Below are 24687 nucleotides of genomic sequence, written 5' to 3'. Positions count from 1 at the left end.
CACGGGTTTGATCCCTGCTCTAGGAAGATCCCACATGCTGCGGAGCAACTAAGCCCATGCGCCACAACTATTCAGCCTGCGCTTTAGAGCCCGTGAGCCACAACTATTGAGCCCATGTGCTGCAACTACTGAAACCCACTCACGTAGAGCCCATGCTCCTCAACAAGAGAAGCCGCGGCAATGAGGAGCCCGTGCACCACAATGAAGAGTAGCCCCCACTCACCACAACTAAAGAAAGCCCATGCACAGCAAAAAAGACCCAACACAGCCAATAAATTTAATTAATTAATTAATTAATTTAAAAAGATACAATAGGAGGCAAGTAGAGGAATAGAAGTCTGTAGGTAGAGGAATTTCAGCATTTAAGATCTAGGAGCAGGAGTGATTCTAAGTATCAAGGAAATTTAAGGAATCATAATACACAGCTTGTTAGATAATTATGTTGAGAAATTGAGGCCAAAATATTAGAAGGGTGAGCAGCACGGGTGTTAAAATCTCTGATATTGGGGCTTCCTAGGTGGCGCAGTGGTTAAGAATCTGCCTGCCAATGCAGGGGACACAGGTTCGATCCCTGCTCCAGGAAGATCCCACATGCCACGGAGCAACTAAGCCCGTGTGCCAAAAAAACAAAAAACAAAAACGAAAACAAAATCTCTGATATTAATCTTCAACAACAGAACATAACATTTTTGGAATCCAGTTTCTGCTGTACCTTTGTTTGTCATAGCAGATTTACCTCATGCCCTGAATGTTCCCCCTCCCTCACATGTCCCTAAAAGTTGACCAGCAGTGGAAGTGTAATTTAGTTGAATGTTACAGCTGAGAAGGTTTTAAGGAATCATTTAATCCAGGTAAATGTACTTTTGAGGTACGGAGAGACCAAGTAACTTTTCTTTGGTCACATAACTTTGTCAGTAACAGAGTCAGAGTTCGAAAACTCAATTTCCCATTTATGGTCCATTCTACCAGTTTGTGTTTTTAAAAGCATCAAGAACCTTTTTTCAAACTAATTAATCACCTGTTAAAATAGTATGGAGAGGCAATACTCAGAGTCTCAAAGAGGGGTGTGTGACTCAGCACCTAGGGGAAGGGGAGCAGTGTCAAAGCTGACTCTGGCTGCATTCGGTTCATACTGTGGGGTTGCTTGGTCTTCCTGCAGGCAATCAGCACTAACCAGGTGCTGACTGCCTATTACTGAGCTTTTCCATTTATTCAGAATAAGCATTTGAGGAACCCCTCCCAAAGCAGTATTTGTCATGCCCTACTGTTCACACAGATCATCTGGAGATCTTGTTAAAATGATATGTCTGATGGGTTGGGAGTGGAGTCCAAAATTGTGTATTTCTAACAAGCTCCTGTGTATTGTGCCTGCTTCTGGTCCAAATACCATACTTTGACTTCTGGGGAACATAGTATGAAAGTAATTTAATACCTGGTACTGCCTATATTTTATTTTCTTGGATCTATTAGATTTTATTCAGGCTTGTTGTGAGGTCCAGGAGTATGGATTAATATTGTGTAGTGGTTTCCACTTACCAGGTAGTAGAGCTTTAGCCAAGGTATCTCCAAACTAGGTAACTCATGCTCTGCTTTCTAGTCAATGACTAGATTCCCCTGAGAAGAGGAATCACCTATTTAACTGACAGTAATAGTAACTTTGTATCTGACATTCCTCTTAGCATTCTTCCCCCTTTCTTTCTCTCCAGTCCATGTCATTGCTTTGAAGGAATGATAGTTCCTTTTAAAAAGTCTGTGGGAACTTCTCTTCTAGATCACTTAACTTTGAACACTTTGTATATCAGTTGCTGGGATGGGGGGAGAGCACTTATCCCTGGGAAATACTTCTTTCTCCTGCTGTGAAACAGTCAGCCTTGCCCCAAATGTAAATAATATTGAGCCAGTGGAAACCAAGAAAATGATAATTATCTGTGCTTGTGATAAAATAGTGCCCTTTCTAAGGCATTTGGAATTTTGAGAATTTGACTCCGTTTCTGCTTATTACAGGGCCTCTGAGTTACTTGAACTCTGAACCAGCATACCTAATAGTTCTGAATGGTCTTAAGTATTTCTACGTGGGCTCTGAGGAGCTATGTATAAGACTACCACAAGAGCTATTTATGTATTTGATGAGGCTGGCCAGAAATTAGGAGGGTTTTCTCAAGCTTCTAAAACTTTAAGTTTTGGTCTTCCTGTTGGTTTTTTGGTTAAATTCAAAGAGCATTCTTTTTCCCTTTGCTTCCTTGTCTTACCCAGAGTGAATACGAATGGATCAGACGACCCTGAGGATGCAGGGTCTGGTGAAAATAGGAGGGTCAATGGGAATAATTCTCCATCACTCTCAAATGGTGGTTTTAAACCTTCCAGGCCTCCAAGACCTTCACGACCACCTCCACCTACCCCACGTAGACCAGGTGTGTATTCCAGCCATACACTATGGATATAGATCTCAGTACTGTGATTATAAAATTCTGTTTGGGAATTGACCCTCAGGTAAGTGTCAAGAGATCCTTTTAGGCTGGTTTTGTAGCTGAATTTTTACGTTTAAGATTTTGGCCAAGGATAATCTTTCTATAGTTAATCGAGATGTGCCTTTTCCCTAAGTTTTTCTTCCAGGGATGAAGTTACTGAGGCAGGTGCTCTACTGAGAATGAAAGTCATGTGTGTGCTGGGAGTTCCCTGGTGGCCTAGTAGTTAGGATTCTGGGCTTTCACTGCTGTGGCCCAGATTCAGGGAACTGAGATCCCGAAAGCTGCACAGTGAGGCAAAAAAAAAAAAAAAAAAAAAAGGAAAATCACATGTGCTCTAAAAAGTACTGACAGTACAGATAAGATTGCAACTTTCTATCAGGGTTTGTAACTGTGTGCACATAACCATTTCATAGAGTCAAGGATCTGGTTGCTTATTCTCATTATATCCTTTAAAAAGACAGTCAGTAAATAGCAAGTAACCCAACAATGCTAAATGATATGCAGATTTTAAAGCAAAAATCATACAGGTAAACATTTCATATAGTAAAAAAAAAAAAACAATATTTTTCCTGATTAGCCAGAACACATCTTTAATCTCTTTTTACTTCCCTCTGTTAGTAAGTGAACAGGAAAGGTAAAATAATCCAAATATTATTAAAAAGTAAATTGGTTGTCCACAAATCATTTTATTAAGTAACATTGTGTTTAAATATACATCTTGCCCTTTTTTTCTGTAGATAATTGTGTTCACAGTATATTCCCAGTCTTTAAGATGATATATTACGTTGTCATAATATTACTGAACTTCCTTCAGGAATTGTTTTGTCAACAAGTATTTCTTGAAGATACAGTATGTAGTTAAGCAATAATATTCTTTCTTTTTTTTTTTTTTTGTCGGGGGGAGCGGGGAGCATACTGCGCAACTTGCAAGATCTTAGTTCCCCAACCAGGGACCAAACCCAGGCTCTTGGCAGTGAAATTGCAGAGTCCTAACCACTGGACTGCCGAGGAATTCCAGAAATGATATTCTTAAAAATAGTTACTATCAGTCAGATCTTCCATATTGTAGGTAACACCCCAAATTAGTCTCGGATCTGTAGGCATTCATAGGAAAGACAGTTTTAAGGATCTGGAAAATTACTGAATGAACTTATACGAAGGGATTACCAACACTTTTCTGTTCTAAAAGTTTTTCCTGTGGCATCAGGAAATCAGCATCTGTATGTGCTTCGTAATGAATAATGAGACATGGAGTAGATGGAACCTTAAAAGTTGTAAACAAGCCTATTAAGTGGGACTGTTGGCTGTTTCCCATTATTTATCTCATTTAAGAAATTTTCAAATAAAAAAAAAAAAAAAACAAATTTTTACCTGCGTATCCATATCTTAAATTCTATGTTTATCATCTACCTTTTTATTTAAGTTTAAAATTCTCTCTTGAATTTAGATTTCTGAAAATTGTTTTTCTGTTTCCTCAAATCTTAAAGCATCTGTCAATGGCTCACCATCTGCCACTTCTGAAAGTGATGGCTCTAGTACAGGCTCTCTTCCACCAACAAATACAAATTCAAATACATCTGAAGGAGCAACGTCTGGATTAATAATTCCTCTTACTATATCTGGAGGCTCAGGCCCTAGGCCATTAAATCCTGTACCTCAGGCTCCCCTCCCACCTGGGTGAGTAATTGCTTTTGGTTAACTTTTATTTTCTTTAGACTTCTGCATATTCTTATTAATAAGGAAAATAGTACTGAACTCCATTCTTTAAAAAACTGTCTCATAACTGTGTGTTTGTGTTGGGGGAGATCTAGAGTCAAACTTAACAAAAAAGCTTGCCACATTTGAAACTTCTCCCTCATTTCCAGAGCAAAGTGGAGGAAAAAAATTTTTTTTATTGAAGGACTCTGAGCCATAGAAAGTTCACCAAGGCCAAGTAATAAAATAGTTGCCTAATTCAGATTGTCTTTTCTTTTGAAGGGAAAAAAAAAATCACTTAAAATTTTTTTACCATCATAAAGTCATAGCAGAATAATAATAATTTAGTAAACTGAGAAGATTACAACTCAATCTCATGTAAATCTCTACTTATTATTTTTAAAATTAATAATACTCTAATAGTTACACACACACACACACACACACACACACACACACACACACACACTGGCATTCAAATTAATCCAGGAGCTCAGAATGCTAAACAAAAATTAATTGACTAGGTTAAGAAACTCTCGTGATGAGGATTTTAATTGCTAATGAGACTGTGTTACTTATGTAGGTAGTTAGACCATTTTCCTTTTTGAAAGCCTACATGGGAAGCCAGGTTAGAAAATTGTTTGTGCCAGAGATTAGCAAAGAGAAACTGGGTGGGTGCTCTTAGAAGTGATTGTTCTAAACTCTGTTGGTTTATTCCTGTCTTTTTTACTTCAGGGATATATCTACCACGGAGACTAGAATACTCAGATTGCCTTTGTCCTTGGGACAGTGCAGGAGCACACCTGATAGTTTTATTCTTTGATTTGAGCTTTTCTAGAACTCAAACTGTCCTTTGCTCTTCGGTTAACAGCTCAGTCTTTCTTCAGATTTCATAATAATAATTACAGTTTTCTTTTCCTCTCAAGTCCTGTGTACACCCTGATCAGATTGAGATAGATTTTGTCTCCTGAATGTGTTGCCTAAAGCTTCTTTAGAAACATAAGACATCTCATAGAGCAGATACTTCTGCAGGAGAAATCTCATCTACTGTGTGTCACCCTCAGTATAACATTTCTTGACTTTATTCCTAAAATTCTCTTGGTATCTGCTTTATATACGGACATGCTTATTTGTCTCAGCTCTGTAATATGTTCATAGAAGAAGACAGAGACAGGATTAAAAAGCCAGGCTACTCATACATGTAGTGTATCAGCCTTTTTAATTTTGTGTTTAAGTTGGGAGCAGAGAGTAGACCAGCATGGACGAGTTTACTATGTAGACCATATTGAAAAAAGAACAACGTGGGATAGACCAGAACCTCTACCTCCTGGGTAAGTGTCTGTATTGAAGAAGAAAAAAAGTATTTATTCAGAATTACAGATTATATCTACACAAGAATCTTCCCTACCTTCCTACTTTTCTTCTTCTGTCAGTCTTGCCTCTATCTACTTTGTTTTATGATAGGTGCAGACTAAAAAGAAGAGCATCAGGGAATTGATTGACCGTGATGAATGACTTTTATTTTCACTCATTTCTGACCTAGGGAAAGATTCCCTACGTTTCCTTTGTGAACTTTTAGCTGGCTCAAACTGCAGTATTTTAAGTATTAGTTGTTTTTTTTTTAACTGAGTAAGAATTATAACCCCTATCATATATATAGTAAAGTTCTTATTATAAAAAAACAATATATAATAGTGAAGTCATTGCAAGATAGTTGGGGAAGTATTAATATATTAATAATAATAAAATGGGGATATATTAATACATGGTGTTAAGCATTTAACATTTACATTATGTAAAATAATTGGAAGAAAAAATATCTTTATTCGAGGGAAGTCAGTTGCAAATATGGGGAAATATTTAATCTTGCTAGTAATCTTAAACACACAACTAAAAGGTACAGTTTTACTTGTTAAATTAGCAGATAATATCCAGTGTTGGTGAGATTATGGACAAACTTTACCTCATAACATTGCTAATGGTGATATAAATTAGTCACAACCCTCAATAGAAAGTATCTATAATCATAATACCCATACCCTTAGTGACCCTTTCCAGGAAATTTATCCTAAGGAAATAATGCAAAGGAAGAAAAAATTTTCGATATATAAATGGTTATTATTTTACTACAGTTGGCCCTCCGCATGCGCAGGTCGAAAACATTGGGGGGACAATTCCACGATGTTCCAAAAGACAAAACTTGAATTTGCCAAGCCCTGGCAACTATTTACGTAACATTAAGATTGTAATGGCAGCTATTTACGTAGCATTTACATTGTGTTAGATATTATAAGTAATCTAGAGATGATTAAAGTATACGGGAGGATGTGCCTTGGTTATATGCAAATACTGTGCCATTTTATATGAGGGAATAGAGTATCCTAGGAGTGTTCTGGAACCAATTCTGTATTTATAATATTAGACTAGTAGACATAACCCTAAACAGTCAACCAGGTAGATATCACCAGTTTACTTTATCAAAGTTTACTTAATGTTATGCATCCATTGGAAATGGTATAAATAAGATAGTTTTATTCTTGTGGAAAAGTGCTCTTTCTGACATCTGTGAAAAGCGCTCTCTTGCGCTCTCGCGCGCGCGCTCTCTCTGTGTATGTACGTATGTGTCCCTATTAGGATTGCAGCAGTCAAAAGAACATTTGAAAGAAAGAAACTGAGAACTTTTTTCTTAGTGATTGTCTGAGACTTAATCAGTAAGATACACTTTGTTTTAAAAACCTGACTGATACATCTTAACTTTTAAGAAAAACTTTTATACACATTCTTCTTAAGTTCACTTACAGACAGACCATTTAGAAATACATAAGACAGAACACTCAGGTAAATCAAAAGTAGTTTTGCAAGGTAAAATCTTACCAAACCTGTACCAGGGCTAAAATGAAGTCCTGTTTCATTCTTAGCTGTTTCACAACTATTTGTCGAATCCAATTGTTTTTGTCCTTATTTAGCTGGGAACGGCGGGTTGACAACATGGGACGTATTTATTATGTTGACCATTTCACAAGAACAACAACATGGCAGAGGCCAACATTGGAATCCGTCCGGAACTATGAGCAATGGCAGCTCCAACGTAGTCAACTTCAAGGAGCTATGCAGCAATTTAACCAGAGGTTCATTTATGGGGTGAGCATATATATTTGCATTATAATCTTAATGAGTGATTTTTAACGTTTTGTTGCATATGAAATGTAAAGCACTAAAAAGAAAGTCCAGAGACTTCCCTGGTGGCACAGTGGTTAAGAATCCGCCTGCCAGTGCAGGGGAAACGGTTTCAATCCCTGATCCCGGAAGATCCCACATGCCATGCAGCAACTAAGCCCATGTGCCGCAACTATTGAGCCTGCCTGCCACAATTACTGAAGCCTGCGTGCCTAGAACCTGTGCTCTGCAACGCGAAAAACCGTCGCAGTGAGAAGCCCACGAACCACCACAGAGTAGCCCTCGCTTTCTGCAACTAGAGAAAGCCCACATGCAGCAAGGAAGACCCAGTTGGGTGGCAACCCAGTTGTTGATGTTGATAGATATTTTTTTTAGACCTTGTTTCTAATATTTTATGTAGGTGATTTATTCTTTTCTTTTTAAAATTTCTTAAAGTTCAACCACCTTTGCTTTGTTACTGTCGAAAGGAAGTTAGGACAACTTAAAGTCCATTTACAAAAGAATAGTAGAAATAAATCCAGGCAGTTTAAAAAGAATTAAAACAGTTCTGAATTTAATACTGCCTAACTTAGCAGAACATTAGATGGTTTGGGTCTGATAGCATCTGAGTCAAGTGAAACTAATGATAGAATTGAATCATTTTGTAATGTATGAAGGTAAAGTTCACACAATAAATTATTTGGTGCTCTGGGAGACTGAAGAAATTTGATTGCTTATAGGATTATGTTAGATATATTTTATGGCTTTGAAACCATATTATCTTTGGTATCAAAACATCTAATTTCTGAAAATGGTTTAAATTTTACATAAACCAACTCTCCAAGAGTTCAAGAGAAGCTGACCTCCTCCACTGTCATCTCTTTCCTTCAACTACCATCAGTATCATCCCTGTTAGAATCCATCAGAGTAAATTCATATTCTCATTGGACATTAACTTTTTGCCTTTTCTTCATATTTCTGTTTCTTGGACCTTGTCATCATAATAGTTGAATCATGCACTGATGTGCATAAATGTACCTTTATCAGCAGTTTTCCCTTCACTACCTGGTTATGACTAAGATAACTTTCTTTCCTGTAACAGTTTTTCCTGCCAGCTTCTGTAGACAGCTGTCACTATCTTCCCCTTCCCAGTGGTTTTAGAGGTGAAATAAATTTTTGTCTTGTCTACCTTACCGTTTTCTTTTCTTTTTTTTCCCAATGCTGTTTTACATCTTTCTTTCTAAATTATAATCACCTTTGGTATGCCTGGCCAAATTTCTTTTAGGTTTGAATGCCTAACTTGCCTACCTTCTTTAAAGTTAGTTTCCACATGGGTGTCCAGTGGAAAGAGCATGGGCTTTGGAGTCAGACACATCTGTGTTCGAATCCTCGTTCCACAGTTACTTTCTCATATGACTTTGAGTAAGTTACTTAACCTCATCAAGACTCATTTACTTTATCTATACAATAGATCCATATGTAAAAGTATCTCAGAGGGTGGTTTTTTGTTTGTTTGTTTTGAGGATTCTGTAAAATGAATTTCCTAAAATGTTTGGTACATACTAGATGCATAGAAATGTTAGTTTTCATCTTTTCTCTCCCTCATATCCACAATTGCAAACGTGCCCTTTATCTCACTCTTAGAATTCCTGATATTTTATTTTTATTTTCATTGGAGTATAGTTGGTTTACAATATTATATTAGTTTCAAGTGTACAATAGTTATTCAAATTTTTATATATTGTATTCCATATAAAGTTATAAAATGCTGACTATACAACTGTGCTGTACAATATATCATTGTAGCTTATTTATTTTGTAAGTAGTAGTTTGTACCTCTTAATCTCCTACCCCTATCTTGCCCCTCCCCCCTTCCCTCTTCCCACTGGTAACCACTAGTTGATTCTCTTTATCTGTCTTTTTCTGTTTTGTTCATTCTGTTTTAGTTTTTAGATTCCATAATAAGTGATAACATACAGTATATGTCTTTCTCTAACTTATTTCACTAAGCATAATAAGGTCATCCATGTTGTTGCAAATGGCAAAATGTTCTTTTTTTGGCTGAGTAGTATTGCATTGTATATATATACCACATGTTCTTTAGCTATTCATGTGTTGATGAACCCTTAGGTTGCTTCTGTATCTTTCTCAGCTATTGTAATTAGTGCTGCTATATGAACATTGGGGTGCATTTAGCTTTTTGAATTAGTGTTTTTGTTTTCTTCAGATATGTATATATATATCCAGGAGTGGAATTGCTGGCTCATATGATAGTTCTATTTTTAGTCTTTTTTTTTTTCTGGCTGCACCATGTGCTATGTAGGGTCTTAGTTCCCCAATCAGGGATCAAACTGGTGCCCCTGCATAGGAGCCCAAAGTCTTAACCACTCAACCACCAAGAAAGTCCCTGCTTTTAATCTTTTGAGGAACCTCCATAATGTATTCCAGAGTAGCCGCACCAACTTACATTTCTACCAGTAGTGTACAGGATTCTCTTTTTATTTACATTTCACCAGCATTTATTTGTGATGTTTTTGATGATAACCATTCTGATGGGTGTGAGGTGATATCTCGTGGTTTTGATTAGTGATTTTGAGCATCTTTTTATGTGCCTGTTGGCCATCTGTATGTCTAGTACATGACCTTTTAAAACACTTTTTTTTTAAATTTTTTATTTTTTACAATAAACTGCATATATTTAGAGTGTACAATTTGGTATCCCAATCTCCCAATTCATAAAACACTCTTTAAAAACAGATTTAGCAGATTCCTGGAGCATGTACAGTGTGTATAAATTGCTTCATCGTAAACTTGACCAATTCCATACTCAGAGTCTTCAGAACTTTTCTTAAGTTGCAGCTTTTACTCATCAACCATTTTCTTCTTTTTTTTTTACCTCCTATCCAGATTCTTACTCTTTGCTCTTGTTATAGAGTGGTTCTAAATTATAAAAGACTTAAACAGCCTATTTTAGTTATGAACTGAATTGAACATTCTTAATGCCAGCTACTTAAAAAGTGGGGGGGGGGTGTTGCTGAGAAAGTCTGTTTATTGAGTAGATGAAGTGGCCTTTGTTCTGATCCTGGTTACAGGGCAGTAGATGCTCACACACCTAGCCTTTTTAACCTCAGACTAGATATGGTTGATTATGGATCACTGTGTAATAGCTTTGGCCCATGGCTTCATTGTGCCTCTCCCCACCTTATCTGTCCAGGAAGAACCAGTGGGATAGGCTTGGATCTTAGAAAATTATCAAAACAGTTTGTCATGTGTCAAACTATTCCAGCCTGTCCTATAAGCAGGGTTCAAACCTTGTATAGTGTTTCTCCTTGGTTTCCCTATTTCCTGCTTTCATTATTGTGTCTGTCAGGAGGAGCGAGGTCACTCCTTGACAGGCCTGTCTTCCAAGAGCTTTTAAATGAGAAATGGAGTATCTCTCATATGCTTTTAAAACTTTTTCAGTTAACCCAGTTTCTTTAATAAGTCAGTGACACGGAGTAGGGGAAGACTGACAGTGGGGGAAACTGCTATAAATTTAGACTTAAGAGACTAAGCCAAATGCAGTGTTATGGCTTTGGATCCTGATTCAACCCAGTAAGCAACCAAGACACTTAATTAGGGATTGTGTATTAGATGATAAAATTAACATAGATTCTTTGCTAGGTGTGATAATGATATTGTGGTTGTATAAGAAAATGTTCACAAATTTTAGAAAGACATACTGAAATACATAGGAGTGAAATGATGACTCATTTTTTTTTTTTGCTTTAGCAAAGAATATGGAAGAAAAATAAAGAAATGTGGCAGTTTGGGTAATTGTTGAATCTTGTTGCTTGGTATATGGGGTGCACTGTCTTATTTTACTTGTGTGTTTTTTTTTTTCCATAATTTTTTTAAAGCAGTTAGTCTGTTATTTATTTGCCTTGTCTTACTTAAAGAAGAAAGGGCTTAACCTCATCTTACTTAGAGACCACAGTGTATCCCCCACTTTATTATACATTTAAACTAAAACATACTCGTTAACCCTTCACCCTACACAGTCAGTATGATTTTTGCTTCTCTTTTTCCAGTGGTTGACTCCTACTTTCCTTTTATCTAACCAAACCTCTCTCTCCACCAATGTGATAATTTCAAACAAATTTAAGAAATCTTCTATACAGTTCTAGGCTTGTCAGCTCCTTCCAACTGGAATTCTTTCCTTTTACTCATCTAACAGCCTATTCTTCCTTCTCCCCAACCCTCTTCTCACAATTCTTTCTTTGTATATACCATGTTCTGTATATGATCCCCTGTTTTTGAGTTAGAAATTCAAGATTTTTCTCGGCCAGCTGATGACTCTGAGTACTGTTATTTGTAAGTGACTTTTGGGGGTTTATATATTTCTCTAATTACTGATATGGAACTAAGGAAAAATGGTCATTTGGGTATAAAATTGTTTAAATTTCAAATAGTTTCAAATGTTAAATAATGTTGACAAAGTTTTTTTCTTCATGAGAGTGCATTGGCTTTCATTCTTGACTGTGTCATACTTCTCTAAGATGTGGATTCGGAAAGAGATTATATTGCACATGGCCAGGAAAAGGCATATCAGAATTCATAAGCTTGTTCTCAAGTTATCTAAGTTGTTCATTATTTCACTGTTGTTTGTTCTTTTTAGAATCAAGATTTGTTTGCTACATCACAAAATAAAGAATTTGATCCCCTGGGTCCTCTGCCACCTGGATGGGGTAAGTCGCATGGATTTTTTTTTTTTTTTTTGGCGCACGGGCTTAGTTGCTCCACGGCGTGTGGGATCTTCCTGGAACAGGGATCGAACCCATGTCCTCTGCATTGGCAGGCGGATTCTTAACCACTGCGCCACCTAGGAAGCCCCAACTCGCATGGATTTTTTAATTGAATTCAGTTATTTTAACAAGTAGGTACTTATGGATGGATGATATACCCTGCTCTTGCTTGAATGAATATCTGAGAAGCTTTGCGGGGTGTGCTGGTTTAATTCAGAGTGCCAAATAGTCATTTAATTTCCCCCATGTTCTGTTACTCTTCTAAAATATAAAAATATTTTGCCCCCTCAGCATAAGAAGAAGTGGATTTTGATATACATGAAAATCTGAATGGACCTTAAGGGCATTATGCTTAGTGAAAAAAATCCATTTCAAAAGATTGTATACCATGTGATTCAATTTATATAACATTCTCGAAATGACAGAACTATGGAGATGAAAAATAGATTAGTAGTTGCCAGGAGACAGAGCCACTGGTAGGTGATTACAAATACAGGAGGTAACATAAGTGGTTCTTTTCTTTTCCTTGGCTGTGTTGGGTCTTCGTTGCTGCTCGCAGGCTTTCTCTAGTTGTGGTGAGCGGGGGTTACTCTTCATTGTGGTGTGCGGGCTTCTCATTTGGTGGATCTCTTGTTGTAGAGCATGGGCTCTGACTGTGCAGGCTTCAGTAGTTGCAGCACGTGGGCTCAGTGGTTGTGGCACATTGGCTTAATTGCTCCGTGGCATGTGGGATCTTCCCAGACCAGGGACCAAACCCATGTCCCCTGTACTGGCAGGCGGATTCTTAACCACTGAGCCACCAGGGAAGTCCCCCCCAAGTGGTTCTTATGTAGTGGTGGAACGGTTCTGTATCTTGCCCATGGTGGGGGATTACACAAATCTGTACATGCAATAAATGTGCATAGAACTATACATTTACATAAATGAATTCCAGCTTTAAAAATCAGTGAAAATTAAATAAAGTTTGTAGTCAACAGTAATGTACCACTGTCAATTTCCCAATTTTGATATTGTGTGATAGCTGCATAAGATGTCACCATTGGGGGAAACTGATTGAAGGGTATATGAGATTCTTTGAACAATTTTTGCAACATGCTGTAATACTTATTTCAAAATAAAAAGGTTCAAAAATTATTTTGGTCATATTGGTGCTTCCAAAACACAGTTCACAGATTGGTTGAGTTGATGTTAACTGAAAGAACAGTGGAAGGGGGAACATATTAGGGTGGTGACTTTGCATCCTACACCGTGGGGTACATGAGCATGCTCTGTCATCAAGTACCTTAGTTATAAAAACTTTGTTAATAGACTTTAAGATGAGCCTGCCCTACCAGATTATTTTATATCCGTTATCTGAGTCATAGAGTTGTAGCAAGTTTCCAGAATAAACATGGCAATATAGAAACAGTTTTGCGTGGAAAACAGCAAGAGTGGAAAGTGGGAAAACCGCAAAGTGAAGCTATTTATGAAACCAGTTGAAGTTTTATCTTCAAGAGCTGTAGATATTTCAGAAAGTGATATTTCTAGATAGTCTTATTGAGAAACAACAGTTTCTAAGATTGCTCTAGCATTACTTTATTTAGAAATGGAGGGGAAAAAAATTGATGTCAAGGTCACGTGAATTTGGGCAATAAATGATACTGGCTGTGTAAGCCTGCTTTTCTTTTTTTTTTTTATTATTTTATTTTATTTTTTGGGGGGTACACCAGGTTCAATCAACTGTTTTTATACACATATCCCCATATTCCCTCCCTTCCTTGACGCCCCCCCCCTCGAGTCCCCCCCACCCTCCCTGCCCCAGTCCTCTAAGGCATCTTCCATCCTCGAGTTGGACTCCCTTTGTTATACAACTTCCCACTGACTATTTTACAGTTGGTAGTATATATATGTCTGTGCTACTCTCTTGCTTCGTCTCAGTTTCCCCTTCACCCCCCGCCCCCTCCCATACCTCGAGTTCTCCAGTCCATTCTCTGTATCTGCTTCCTTGTTCTTGTCACTGAGTTCATCAGTACCATTTTTAGATTCCGTATATGTGAGTTAGCATACAATATTTGTCCTTCTCTTTCTGACTTACTTCACTCTGTATGACAGATTGTAGTGCTGTCCACCTCATTACATATAGCTCCATCTCATCCCTTGTTATAGCTGAGTAATATTCCATTGTATATATATGCCACATCTTCTGTATCCATTCATTTGTTGATGGGCATTTAGGTTGCTTCCATGTCCTGGCTATTGTAAAGAGTGCTGCAATAAACATTATGGTACAAGTTTCTTTTGGGATGATGGTTTTCTTTGGGTATATGCCCAGGAGTGGGATTACTGGATCATATGGTAGTTCTATTTGTAGTTTTTTAAGGAACCTCCAAATTGTTTTCCATAGTGGCTGTACCAACTTACAGTCCCACCAACAGTGCAGGAGAGTTCCCTTTTCTCCACACCCTCTCCAACATTTGTTGTTTCCAGACTTTGTGATGATGGCCATTCTGATTGGTGTGAGGTGATACCTCATTGTGGCTTTGACTTGCATTTCTCTGATGATTAGTGATGTTGAGCATCTTTTCATGTGTTTGTTGGCCATCTGTATGTCTTCTTTGGAGAAATGTCTATTTAGGTCTTCTGCCCATTTGTGGATTGGGTTATTTGCTTTTTTGGTATGAAGCTGCCTGAGCTGCTTGTATATTTTGGAGGTTAATCCTTTGTCCGTTGTTTCATAGGCAATTATTTTTTCCCATTCTGAGGGTTGCCTTTTAGTCTTGTTTATGGTTTCTTTTGCTGTGCAAAAGCTTTTAAGTTTCATGAGGTCCCATTCGTTTATTCTTGATTTTATTTCCATGATTCTAGGAGGTGGGTCAAAAAGGATGTTGCTTTGATGTATGTCAAAGAGTGTTCTGCCTATGTTTTCCTCTAGGAGTTTGATAGTGTCTGGCCTTACATGTAGGTCTTTAATGCATTTGGAGTTGATTTTTGTGTATGGTGTTAGGAAGTGTTCTAATTTCATTCTTTTACATGTAGCTGTCCAATTTTCCCAGCACCACTTATTGAAGAGGCTGTCTTTTTTCCATTGTATACTCGTACCTCCTTTGTCAAAGATAAGGTGCCCATATGTGTTTGGGCTTACTTCTGAGTTCTCTATTCTATTCCATTGATCTTCCTTTCTATTTTTGTGCCAGTACCATACTGTCTTGATCACTATGGCCTTGTAGTATAGTTTGAAGTCAGGAAGCCTGATTCCACCAACTTCATTTTTCCTTCTCAAGATTGCTTTGGCTATTCGGGGTCTTTTGCGTTTCCATACAAATCGTAAGATTTCTTGCTCTAGTTCTGTGAAAAATGCCATTGGTAATCTGATCGGGATTGCATTAAATCTGTAAATTGCTTTGGGTAGTACAGTCATTTTCACGATGTTGATTCTTCCAATCCAGGAACATGGTATGTCCCTCCATCTGTTTGTGTCATCTTTGATTTCTTTCATCAATGTCTTAAAGTTTTCTGCATACAGATCTTTTGCCTCCTTAGGCAGGTTTATTCCTAGGTATTTTATTCTTTTGGTTGCAATGGTGAATACCCCATTGCCTTTAAAGTTATTTATCCCTAGCATTCCTGTGAGTCAAAGAGGGAAAAAATATAATTCATAGTTATAACTATTATTGTTACTAGCTTATAGCAAAGGGAAGACATATGAAAGTTGTGAATTTCTGTCTTCACCAGTGTCTGGCAGTTTGGTAAGGCATCTTTTGGTTCTGTGGGAGCCTTATAATGGACAGTTTATGATTGGTATGAAGTACTTTAGAAGAAGGGATGTTGTTCTTCTGAGGCATATTGAACTAAACCTGCTGGGTTGTATTCCCAGACATGGATGGTCTTCCCAGCTTTATTTCTAGAGTTGTTTATGTTCATGTTACAGAGGAGAAATTGATACACTGAAACTTTATGCCTGTGGGTCATGCATGCATCATCTTAATTTTGTTGCAGAAAAACCATGACCTGATTGGCTTTTGTGAGAAACACAAGCTATTTTGCTCCTTCTCCAGGGTAGCTATAAAGAGAAATTGTTTCTCAGTCATAGAAGCATGAGTTGCAGACTGTGTTGCCTTTATTTGTAAAGCTTCTCCTGCAGAGCTGGTCCTTGTCTTCTGTATCTATCATCATTCTCATCATCAGGCTCTTTCTCAGTAACACCTCCCTAAAGTGCTGCCTCTAGAGACCCAATCCCAGCTTGTGTATGTTATCAGAATTTTGCCTTGGTTATTTTATGTTCTGCTTATTTTTAGGTGTCATGCTCCTGAGGTTGAAGTGTGACCCCTCCCCTTTCTTAAATGAGTCATGATCATCCTATTATTCAGACTGAGCACTGCTTTATGATTCTCTGCCTTTGGGGCATATGCTTTATTTGTGGAGCCAATGACGGCACTGGTACTGTCACAAATGAGAACCACTTGGCAGACCCTCAGCATTGATCCAGGATATAAGTCCCAGTTTACAACCTGTGTTGATCTGAAATTGTCAGCATTATTTTTGTGACGCTATGTATTTTTAAATCCAACTTCCTCACCCTATGAGACTTTGGTGTGCTAGGACTGGATATTACTACCTTACAAGCTGACAGTGAAGAATTTTTAACACATGCAAACTATAGAGGTTAGAGAACAAAGAAGGCTTTTGGTTCAACAATGTAGTCTAATAGGGCTTTGTATAGCTGGTTTACCCATCAAGTATAAAGCTATTTTCTCATTTTCAGCATTGCTATGAAAGAATACATAGAATAACAAGAAGCTTCTGTTTTTCAGCGTTTTATTCATCAAGTCAGGAAGTGGTTTGATGTGCATTTAGGTTTGGTGTTCAGTAATTTAGCAATTGTTTATCATGTGATTTTTTTTTTTTTTCAACGAAGTAAAAAATCAGCTCTGTAGTCAAAATACTTCTCATTAAGCACATGAGCCTTTAGTTTGCAAGTGCATCTACCTTTGAAATTTTGGTTTTCACAGCCTCTTCCAAGAAATGCTTTTATCAGCACTATATACTTAGAACAAACATAGAAATAGGTTTTCTTTTAACTTTTTCTTACCTCGTTAGCTTTTTTGTTGGTTTTCTGTTTCTGTTTTTCTTTTGAAATATTTTTAAACTTCTATTTAGAGAGCCTACTTAGTAAAATCACAAAACTACAGTGCGTGAGCTGTAATCTAAGTGCACAAACTAAATATTTAAACTGTCAAGAAATAAAATTCCATACATGTTTTTCATTGAAAAGAAAATCTGCTTGGTTAAGACATTTAAAAATGAGGGACTTCCCTGGTGATCCAGTGGGTAAGACTTTGCGCTCCCAATGCAGGGGGGCCAGGTTCAATACCTGGTCAGGGAACTAGATTGCGCACACATGCTGCAACTAAGAAGTCCGCATGCCAAAACTAAAGATTCTTCATGCCGCAGCTAAGACTGGGCACAGCCTAAATAACTAAATAATAAATAAATATTAAAAAAAATCTAAAAATGATAAAACGAAAGCACCAAAAAAAGGAAATTTGGAAATAAGGCAAAACTACACCAAAGCCTTAAATCTGTTCATCTAAAATGAAAGAAAAAGGAAAATCTCCATGCCATCACTAGCTTCGTGCCACCATTCAGTAAACACTGACCATGGGTAAGAAGAGGGTGTCCTTAGCTGAGGTTGGTAACGCACCAGCTCTGATGTGGTTGGCAGACCCCTTGGAGAACCCAGGCAGTGACTCTGTTCACATTAGCTTCTTGAAGAGAGAATCTCTGGCCCTGAAATCTGAATTTATGTGGCAGTTAAAAGATGTATATATGCTCAGCTATGCACTTGGGATATTAATTTTATTGTTTTTATTTATTATTTATTTTTGGCTGAGCCATGTGGCATGTGGGATCCCCTACTAGGGATCAAACCAGGGAGCCCTGCATTGAAAGGCGGAGTCTTAACCACTGGACCGCGCTGTGGCGCCGCCCCCCACCCCCCAGCTGTTCTTTTTCTTTTTCTTTTTCAAATTTTATTTATGGCTGTGTTGGGTCCAAGGGCTTTCCCTAGTTGCGGTGACTGGGGGCTACTCTTTGTTGTGGTGCGAGGGCTTCTCATTCAGTGGCCTCTGTTGTTGCAGAGCATAGCTGTAGGCACATGGGCTTCAGTAGTTGCAGCAGGCAGGCTCAGTAGTTGTGGTGCACAGGCTTAATTGCTCTGTGGTATGTGGGATCTTCCCAGCCCAGGGATCACACCCATGTCCCCTGCATTAGCAAGTAGATTCTTTACTACTGAGCCACCAGGGAAGTCCTGGATATTAATTTTAGATTATTAAAGTTACTTAAAAATTATTTGTACACAAGAAATTTATAAACTCTGTAAGTATATTTAAAAATTTAAATTTGACTGCCAAGAACATTAACTTACCTTGTTATTATGTAACTAGCTGTAGCATTGTGGGTGTTTCTTTTTGCCTCAGAGACAGCTGTTAAAGTTGGTTACATGTTTCCACACTCAAGGTGCCATGATCAGCAAAGCCATTTTTATTATTCAGGATGTGTCACAAGCTGCAGAGTCCATTTTCTGTATAAGCTACACTCTGGAAGTTCTATTTCCATTTTAGGTTCAGCTGATATAGAAAGTAGCTGAGATGTCTAGAGCAGATTCATGATACCAATATATCCCTTCTGCACCACCCCCACCGCCACCCCTGTATCATCACTACTACTAGAGATCATGGATTCAGTCCTGGAGAGAAGTTAGTTACCAGACACTAACTTGACAAGGCTATATAGTTTGGCCTAACACTCATTCCAGTATCTTGCTTAAAGAAAGATCCAAAGGATCTAAATAAATGTTGTTTGAAAAACAGATATGAACTTTCAAACCATAGGAGATAAAAATTGGCTTTATCACCATGGAGTTAAGCTTAAACATTTTCTTTTGAAAATTACTAATTGTAAGATAACCATGCTTTTTTAGAAAGTGGAATCCGTTTTATACTACCACATACTTCAGTTTTCATTTTTAGACATCTTGGCCAAATTCAGAAGATTCAGACACCGGAAGAGACCTATCTTTTGAAGAATTAATTTGTAATGGAGCAGAGAAGTCAGTAGTTCAAAACAACAGAAGTAATATTAAAATTTCAAAACTATTTGGTTATTAAAAGAGAAAATAATATCCACCTATCTTCTAAACCTTAATGAGAAAGCTCGGTGAAGCAGGGCAAATTGTGTAGAACGGGTATAAAAACACAAGAATCCTAAAGCAAGAGGCAGGCTGGGAAACAAGCAGCTGCTTCAGATGCAGTAAATTAAAGAGCTGAGCCCTGGTGCCCAACAACACTTGTGTAAAAAGTCGCTATAGATATTTAGGATTTGGAAACTGGTTGTATTAAGAAATAAGATGTATTTTGAAACAGTGTCTTCTCTAGTTGCATAATGCCTAGCATATAGCAAAGAAACAATTAAGTTATATCCCCCCCATTATATTTTAATAAATGAGATGGTGTGTTACGAAAAAAACCTCTGAATGTGGAGACATCAGTTTCCATCCTCTGGCTGCTACTTAATTCTGAGATTTGGGGCAGATCACTTACCCTGTCTGAGTTCCCCTATTTTCAAGATAAATGAAAACTACCTACTCTGAGGGACTTTTAAGGTTAAAATGAGGTCATGTGTGCAGAGTTAAAACAGTTAATTATTCTTGCTGCTGGTTGGATTGAACAGAAAGGTCCTATGGGCAGGACATTGTGAATTATATATATTTAGTTTCTAGGACAGCGGTCCCCAGCCTTTTTGGCACCAGGGACCGGTTGATGAGAAGAAGCAGATGAAGCTTTGCTCACTTGCTCTCCCGCCATTTACCTCCTGCTGTTGTGCCCGGTTCCTAACAGGCCACGGACCAGCACTGGTTCTTGGCCCAGGAGTTGGGGACTCCTGTTCTAGGATATAATGATATTTTTATAACTTGAGTAAGTATGTGGGTTTAATAGTGAAAGAATAAATTAAACCTTGTTGTGATTTAAAAACTACGAAATCAACAGTGCAGTCAGAAATGGGCAAATCAGCTCATCTTACTTTAGGTTGAGGAAGAAGACGGTGCCAACTCTAATGCTTTGCTTTTGTTTGTTTTTTCAAGAGAAGAGAACGGACAGCAATGGTAGAGTATATTTTGTCAACCACAATACTCGTATTACACAATGGGAAGACCCCAGAAATCAAGGGTAAGAACTGCAGTTATTAGTGTATAGATAAACTCTTAAATATTGTACCCTATTTCCAACTCAGTTATGAAAAAGATCAAACTTACATTATTCTTTCCCCAAAGGCCTTAATCACCCACATGCTTTAGAAAGAGAAAAAATTATAGTGTTACTTTCATATAATGAGTATGGATTTCTTGAGAATATGGGGGAAAAAAACTCACTGGTATATACAAGTGTGTGTGTGTGTGTGTATTTCCCCCCCAAAATACCTGTTTGTTGTTAGTAGGACCAGATTACTAACTCTAAAGTGGGGTTTTACAACCTGAGATCTCTGGATAGAATCCAGGGAGTATGTGACTTAGAGGGGGAAAATACATATTCATTTTCATAACCTTTACCTGAAACTGAGTGTTCTTTCCATTATGATTGTAGGCCACAACCATATTATTAGAATTAACAATGCCTAGGCCTTTGCCACCGGTAGAAATCACAGGTTTTTTATATCATTCTGCAGTTGTTGCAGATATCTGAAAATATTGCTTACACACATCATTACAAGAACTTACTAGTTAATAAGTCACTAAAGAGATATATTATTTATTACAGATTTGTTTTTTTAATGTTTATTATATATATAATTTTTTCTTTGTAACATTATGTGATAGTGTATCTATTAGTTTACTAGAGCTGCTTTAACAAAGTACCACAAATTGAGTGACTTAAACCACAGAAACTTGTCTCATACATAGTTTAGGAAGCTAGGTAGAAGTTCAAAATCAAGGTGTCAACAGAGCTATGCTCCCTCTGAAGGCACTAGGAAAGGATGTGTTCCAGGCCTCTCTGCTATCTTCAATAGTTCCTTGGCTTGTGCAGCGTAACTCCAGTCTTCATATGGCATTCTTCCTATATGCATGTCTCAAGGTCCAAATTTCCCCTTTTAATAAGAACATTGATCATACTAGATTAGTGGCCCACCTTACTCCAGCATGATCTCATCTAATCATATCTTTAATGACCCTGTTTCAAATAAGGTTGCATTCTGAGGTACTGAGGGTTAGGATTTCAACAAAAGAATTTGTAGGTTGACACAATTCGGCCTATATAACAGTATGTAATGCTATGTGTTTATCAGATTTGCAGAGGGTTCCATCTTGCAGGGAATTTGGTAAGTAAGCTATATAGGTAGAAGGCACAGTCCCCACAAAATTGTCCTCACTGAAGACATCAGCCACAAACTGGGAGGTCTCCAGGATTACTCTCACTTCAGACCCACTGACTACAAATTCAGGGTGTCTCCCCACCACTTGCAGGTTGAGTACTCACTAAAGAGACTAGAACTCACTGAAACCTTTTATACTCACAGCCACCTTTATTACAGGGAAAGGATACAAAGAACCAACAGAAGGAAGAGATGTATAGGGCAGAATCTGAGAGGGTTCCAAATGCCCAGAATTGATGAGGAACAGTATGTGTTGAGTGTTGCCAACCAGAGTCTCACCTAATCTATAGTAATCAGAGTTTTTATTAGGGCTCCATCATGTACTGCCTGCATAGCTAACCTTTAGTTTCCCACCCTTCCCCACAGTTCAGGCTAATACCTTTAGTGTCTAGTTACTCCAGAGGTCAGAGCTGACATGGCATGTGCCAAAGCCTCCCTCATAAATCACGTGATTGACAGTCTGGTGTTCAAAGTCCCTAAGCAAACAGAGATACACTTGGCAAGCAGGACAGTCCAGAGGCCTAGAGATCATCTCCCAGTAGCTGAGGGCAAAGGTCTGACCTCTGTTTGGGCATGATTAAATCTTCACATCTACCATAGGTCAGGGTTTTAAGAACCTCTGTTTTAAAGGTATGCTTTAAATTTAAAATCGCTTTCTGGATAAGGATGCAGATGCAGAGAGTGGACTGGGGGACATGGGGTTGGGGGGGCGGGGAGCAAAGGGGAGGCTGGGACAAAGTGAGGGAGTGGCATGGACATATATTTACTACCAACTGTGAAATAGATAGCTAGTGGGAAGTTGCTATGTAGCAAAGGGAGATCAACTTGATGATGGGTGATGGCTTCGAGGGCTGGGACTGGGAGGGTGAGGGGGAGTCGTGGGAGGGAGGGGATATGGGGATATGTGTAAAGATACAGCTGATTCACTTTGGTGTATCTCAAAAAAAAAGTTGATTGTGTAGGGACAAATCAATAAATATCTCAAATGAAAAAAAAAAAAATCTCTGGGTACCAGCAAATGACAACATCTTATGGAGTTGTGGTATTTAACTTAAGCATTTTCAGTTTCTTAAAAAGGAATAATTAAGAATTTCATAGGTAACGTTTCTAATTTCTCTTTAAAATTCTATCGCTAAGGATAGAATAGACCATGTCACCTTTCTATAATTTGCTACCATTTTTTGTTCCCCCTTGGACCTTTGAAGTCTCAGAGCTGAAATTAGAATGATATTTTTATAAATAATACAAATGGCCCAGTTCTATCCAATTTGTTTTCAAGACGACAACTTGTTACTGAGCCTGTCTTGCAAATGTGATTACAGCAAATGAGAAGTGTTATCTTCTAAAATTTTTAGGTAGTCTGTTTTGTCTGACATCTATATTTAGTTCTGTAAATATAGTTAAATGTTCTTAACCTTTTGACATAGTTCACAAAATACTGTTCTAGGCAATGGTTCTAAGCCTTTTGTTCTGAAGTACACTTGAGGAAAGTGGCACTCCTGTCAACAATAGTGGCTCTCTAAAATACTGAGATTAAATGCCTCCAGCCCCTCCTTTTCTTCCTTTCTGATGTGAACTTGAACATTTCCATTATTTTGTCTTCTCACCAAACCCACCAGATGAGAAAAATTGAAACTGTAAAATAGAGAAAAATGAGCTGGAAAATATGGATAAAACTTGGAACACTGAAGTTTAGAGAGATTAAGCAAGGTCTAAAGATAGGTATTAAGGAAGTAGGTAGAAATACTACATTAAGAACATTTGAGTTGCCTTAACAGGAATAATAGAGATTCTGGACAAGGGGAAAGCCTTCACTTGGAGGTTTGACAGACCATGTCTTGTTTAGGGAAATGGTATACTACACAGGGTTCAGGGAGGAGAGTTGGAGGAAGAGTGCATAAGTAAAACTGAAAGAGAACATAGGTGGTAGAGTATAGAGGCAGAGTGAGGGCCAGATGGAGGAATTTAGATCTTATAATTGGTTAGTCGTGAATAGTGATATCACTATTAGAAGAGATAGAATTTGTTCAGATCTCTGTTTTAGTACTCTGTCAGCAATATGAAATAAGAGTATAGGACCATAGTGAGACTAGAGGCAGGAAAACCAGTTAGATGGCTATTATGAAATTTTAAAAGAGATGAATAAAGCCAGAGTAAAGTTGGTGCTAGGAATTGAAAACAGTGATGAGCATGAAGACTTCTGCAGAACTGGCAGAACTTGGTTACCATGAGGTGTTTAGGCAGGTAGGGAATACAGGCCAAGTAGATGGGAGAAGACTGATAGTTGATGGACCTGTTGACATGTTTAACACGCTTGTAGGATTTTAGTAAACAGCTGGGAAATACTGGACTAAATGGTTTTCTAGAAGACTTCTACCACATTTATGGGTATTTTTAGTTTCTGTACTTGGCAAACAAGGAACTCTTTAACATTTTTTATTTGTTTATATATTTTTCTGTTTTATATAGTCAATTAAATGAAAAGCCCTTACCTGAAGGCTGGGAAATGAGATTCACAGTAGATGGAATTCCATATTTTGTGGACCACAATAGAAGAACAACCACCTATATAGATCCCCGCACCGGAAAATCTGCCTTGTAAGTTTCCTAAATGTTTTGATTAAAAGTAAAACTAATTCCTGAGATTTTGATATAAAGATCTCAATTACCAAAGAATACAATTCTTACTATTTCTTGAGGTGGCTTGCCGATAGGTCTCTGATCACTAAGTGTTTTGTATTTCCATTAGCTTCTTGAATATTTTCTCCTAGAGACTTTTCATATTTGTTACCATCTGCTCACACAGCATTAAATGAGAGTGTTTAAAAATTATTAGTATAGTACTGCTCACCAATTATTTCCTGATTTCTGATACCTGCTTTCTTTCATTTCTGTCACCTTTTAACATGAAGGCTCCCTTTACTTTCTCTTTTCCATTTTTGAGAAGTAACTGTTTTGTTGATTTGCTTAATATGTTTTGTTTAGGGTTTGTTTGTTTTATAATTGCGGTCAAATAGACATAATATAGTTGACCATTTTACCTGTACATCTTAGTGGTGTTAAGTACATTTATTGTTGTGCAACCATCACCACCATCCATCTCTAACACATTTTTTTTTTAATCATCCCATACTGAAACTCTGTCCCCAATAAACAATAACTCTTCAGTCTCCCTTCTC

The 24687-nt window shown here is 37.7% G+C and overlaps 1 protein-coding gene across 4 annotated transcripts in view; it reads left to right on the top strand.

Moving 5' to 3' along the window:
• ITCH (itchy E3 ubiquitin protein ligase) overlaps positions 1-24687 on the top strand; it is a 126753-nt gene that overhangs the window by 74741 nt on the left and 27325 nt on the right. For all 4 annotated transcript variants that reach the window (XR_009048337.1, XM_057701145.1, XM_057701143.1 and 1 more), the window contains 7 exons: positions 2254-2411; positions 3956-4145; positions 5399-5494; positions 7130-7304; positions 11977-12046; positions 20223-20307; positions 23978-24106. Coding sequence is in view for 3 of the 4 variants with exons in the window: in XM_057701145.1 (XP_057557128.1) it covers positions 2254-2411; positions 3956-4145; positions 5399-5494; positions 7130-7304; positions 11977-12046; positions 20223-20307; positions 23978-24106 (903 nt within the window). In the remaining variant the exon portion in view is untranslated. The remainder of the gene's footprint in view (positions 1-2253; positions 2412-3955; positions 4146-5398; positions 5495-7129; positions 7305-11976; positions 12047-20222; positions 20308-23977; positions 24107-24687) is intronic.

The sequence above is a fragment of the Hippopotamus amphibius genome, chromosome 12 (genome assembly GCF_030028045.1).
Source record: "Hippopotamus amphibius kiboko isolate mHipAmp2 chromosome 12, mHipAmp2.hap2, whole genome shotgun sequence".
Classification (NCBI taxonomy): Eukaryota; Metazoa; Chordata; class Mammalia; order Artiodactyla; family Hippopotamidae; genus Hippopotamus; species Hippopotamus amphibius.
This window is presented reverse-complemented; position numbering and strand designations above follow the sequence as displayed.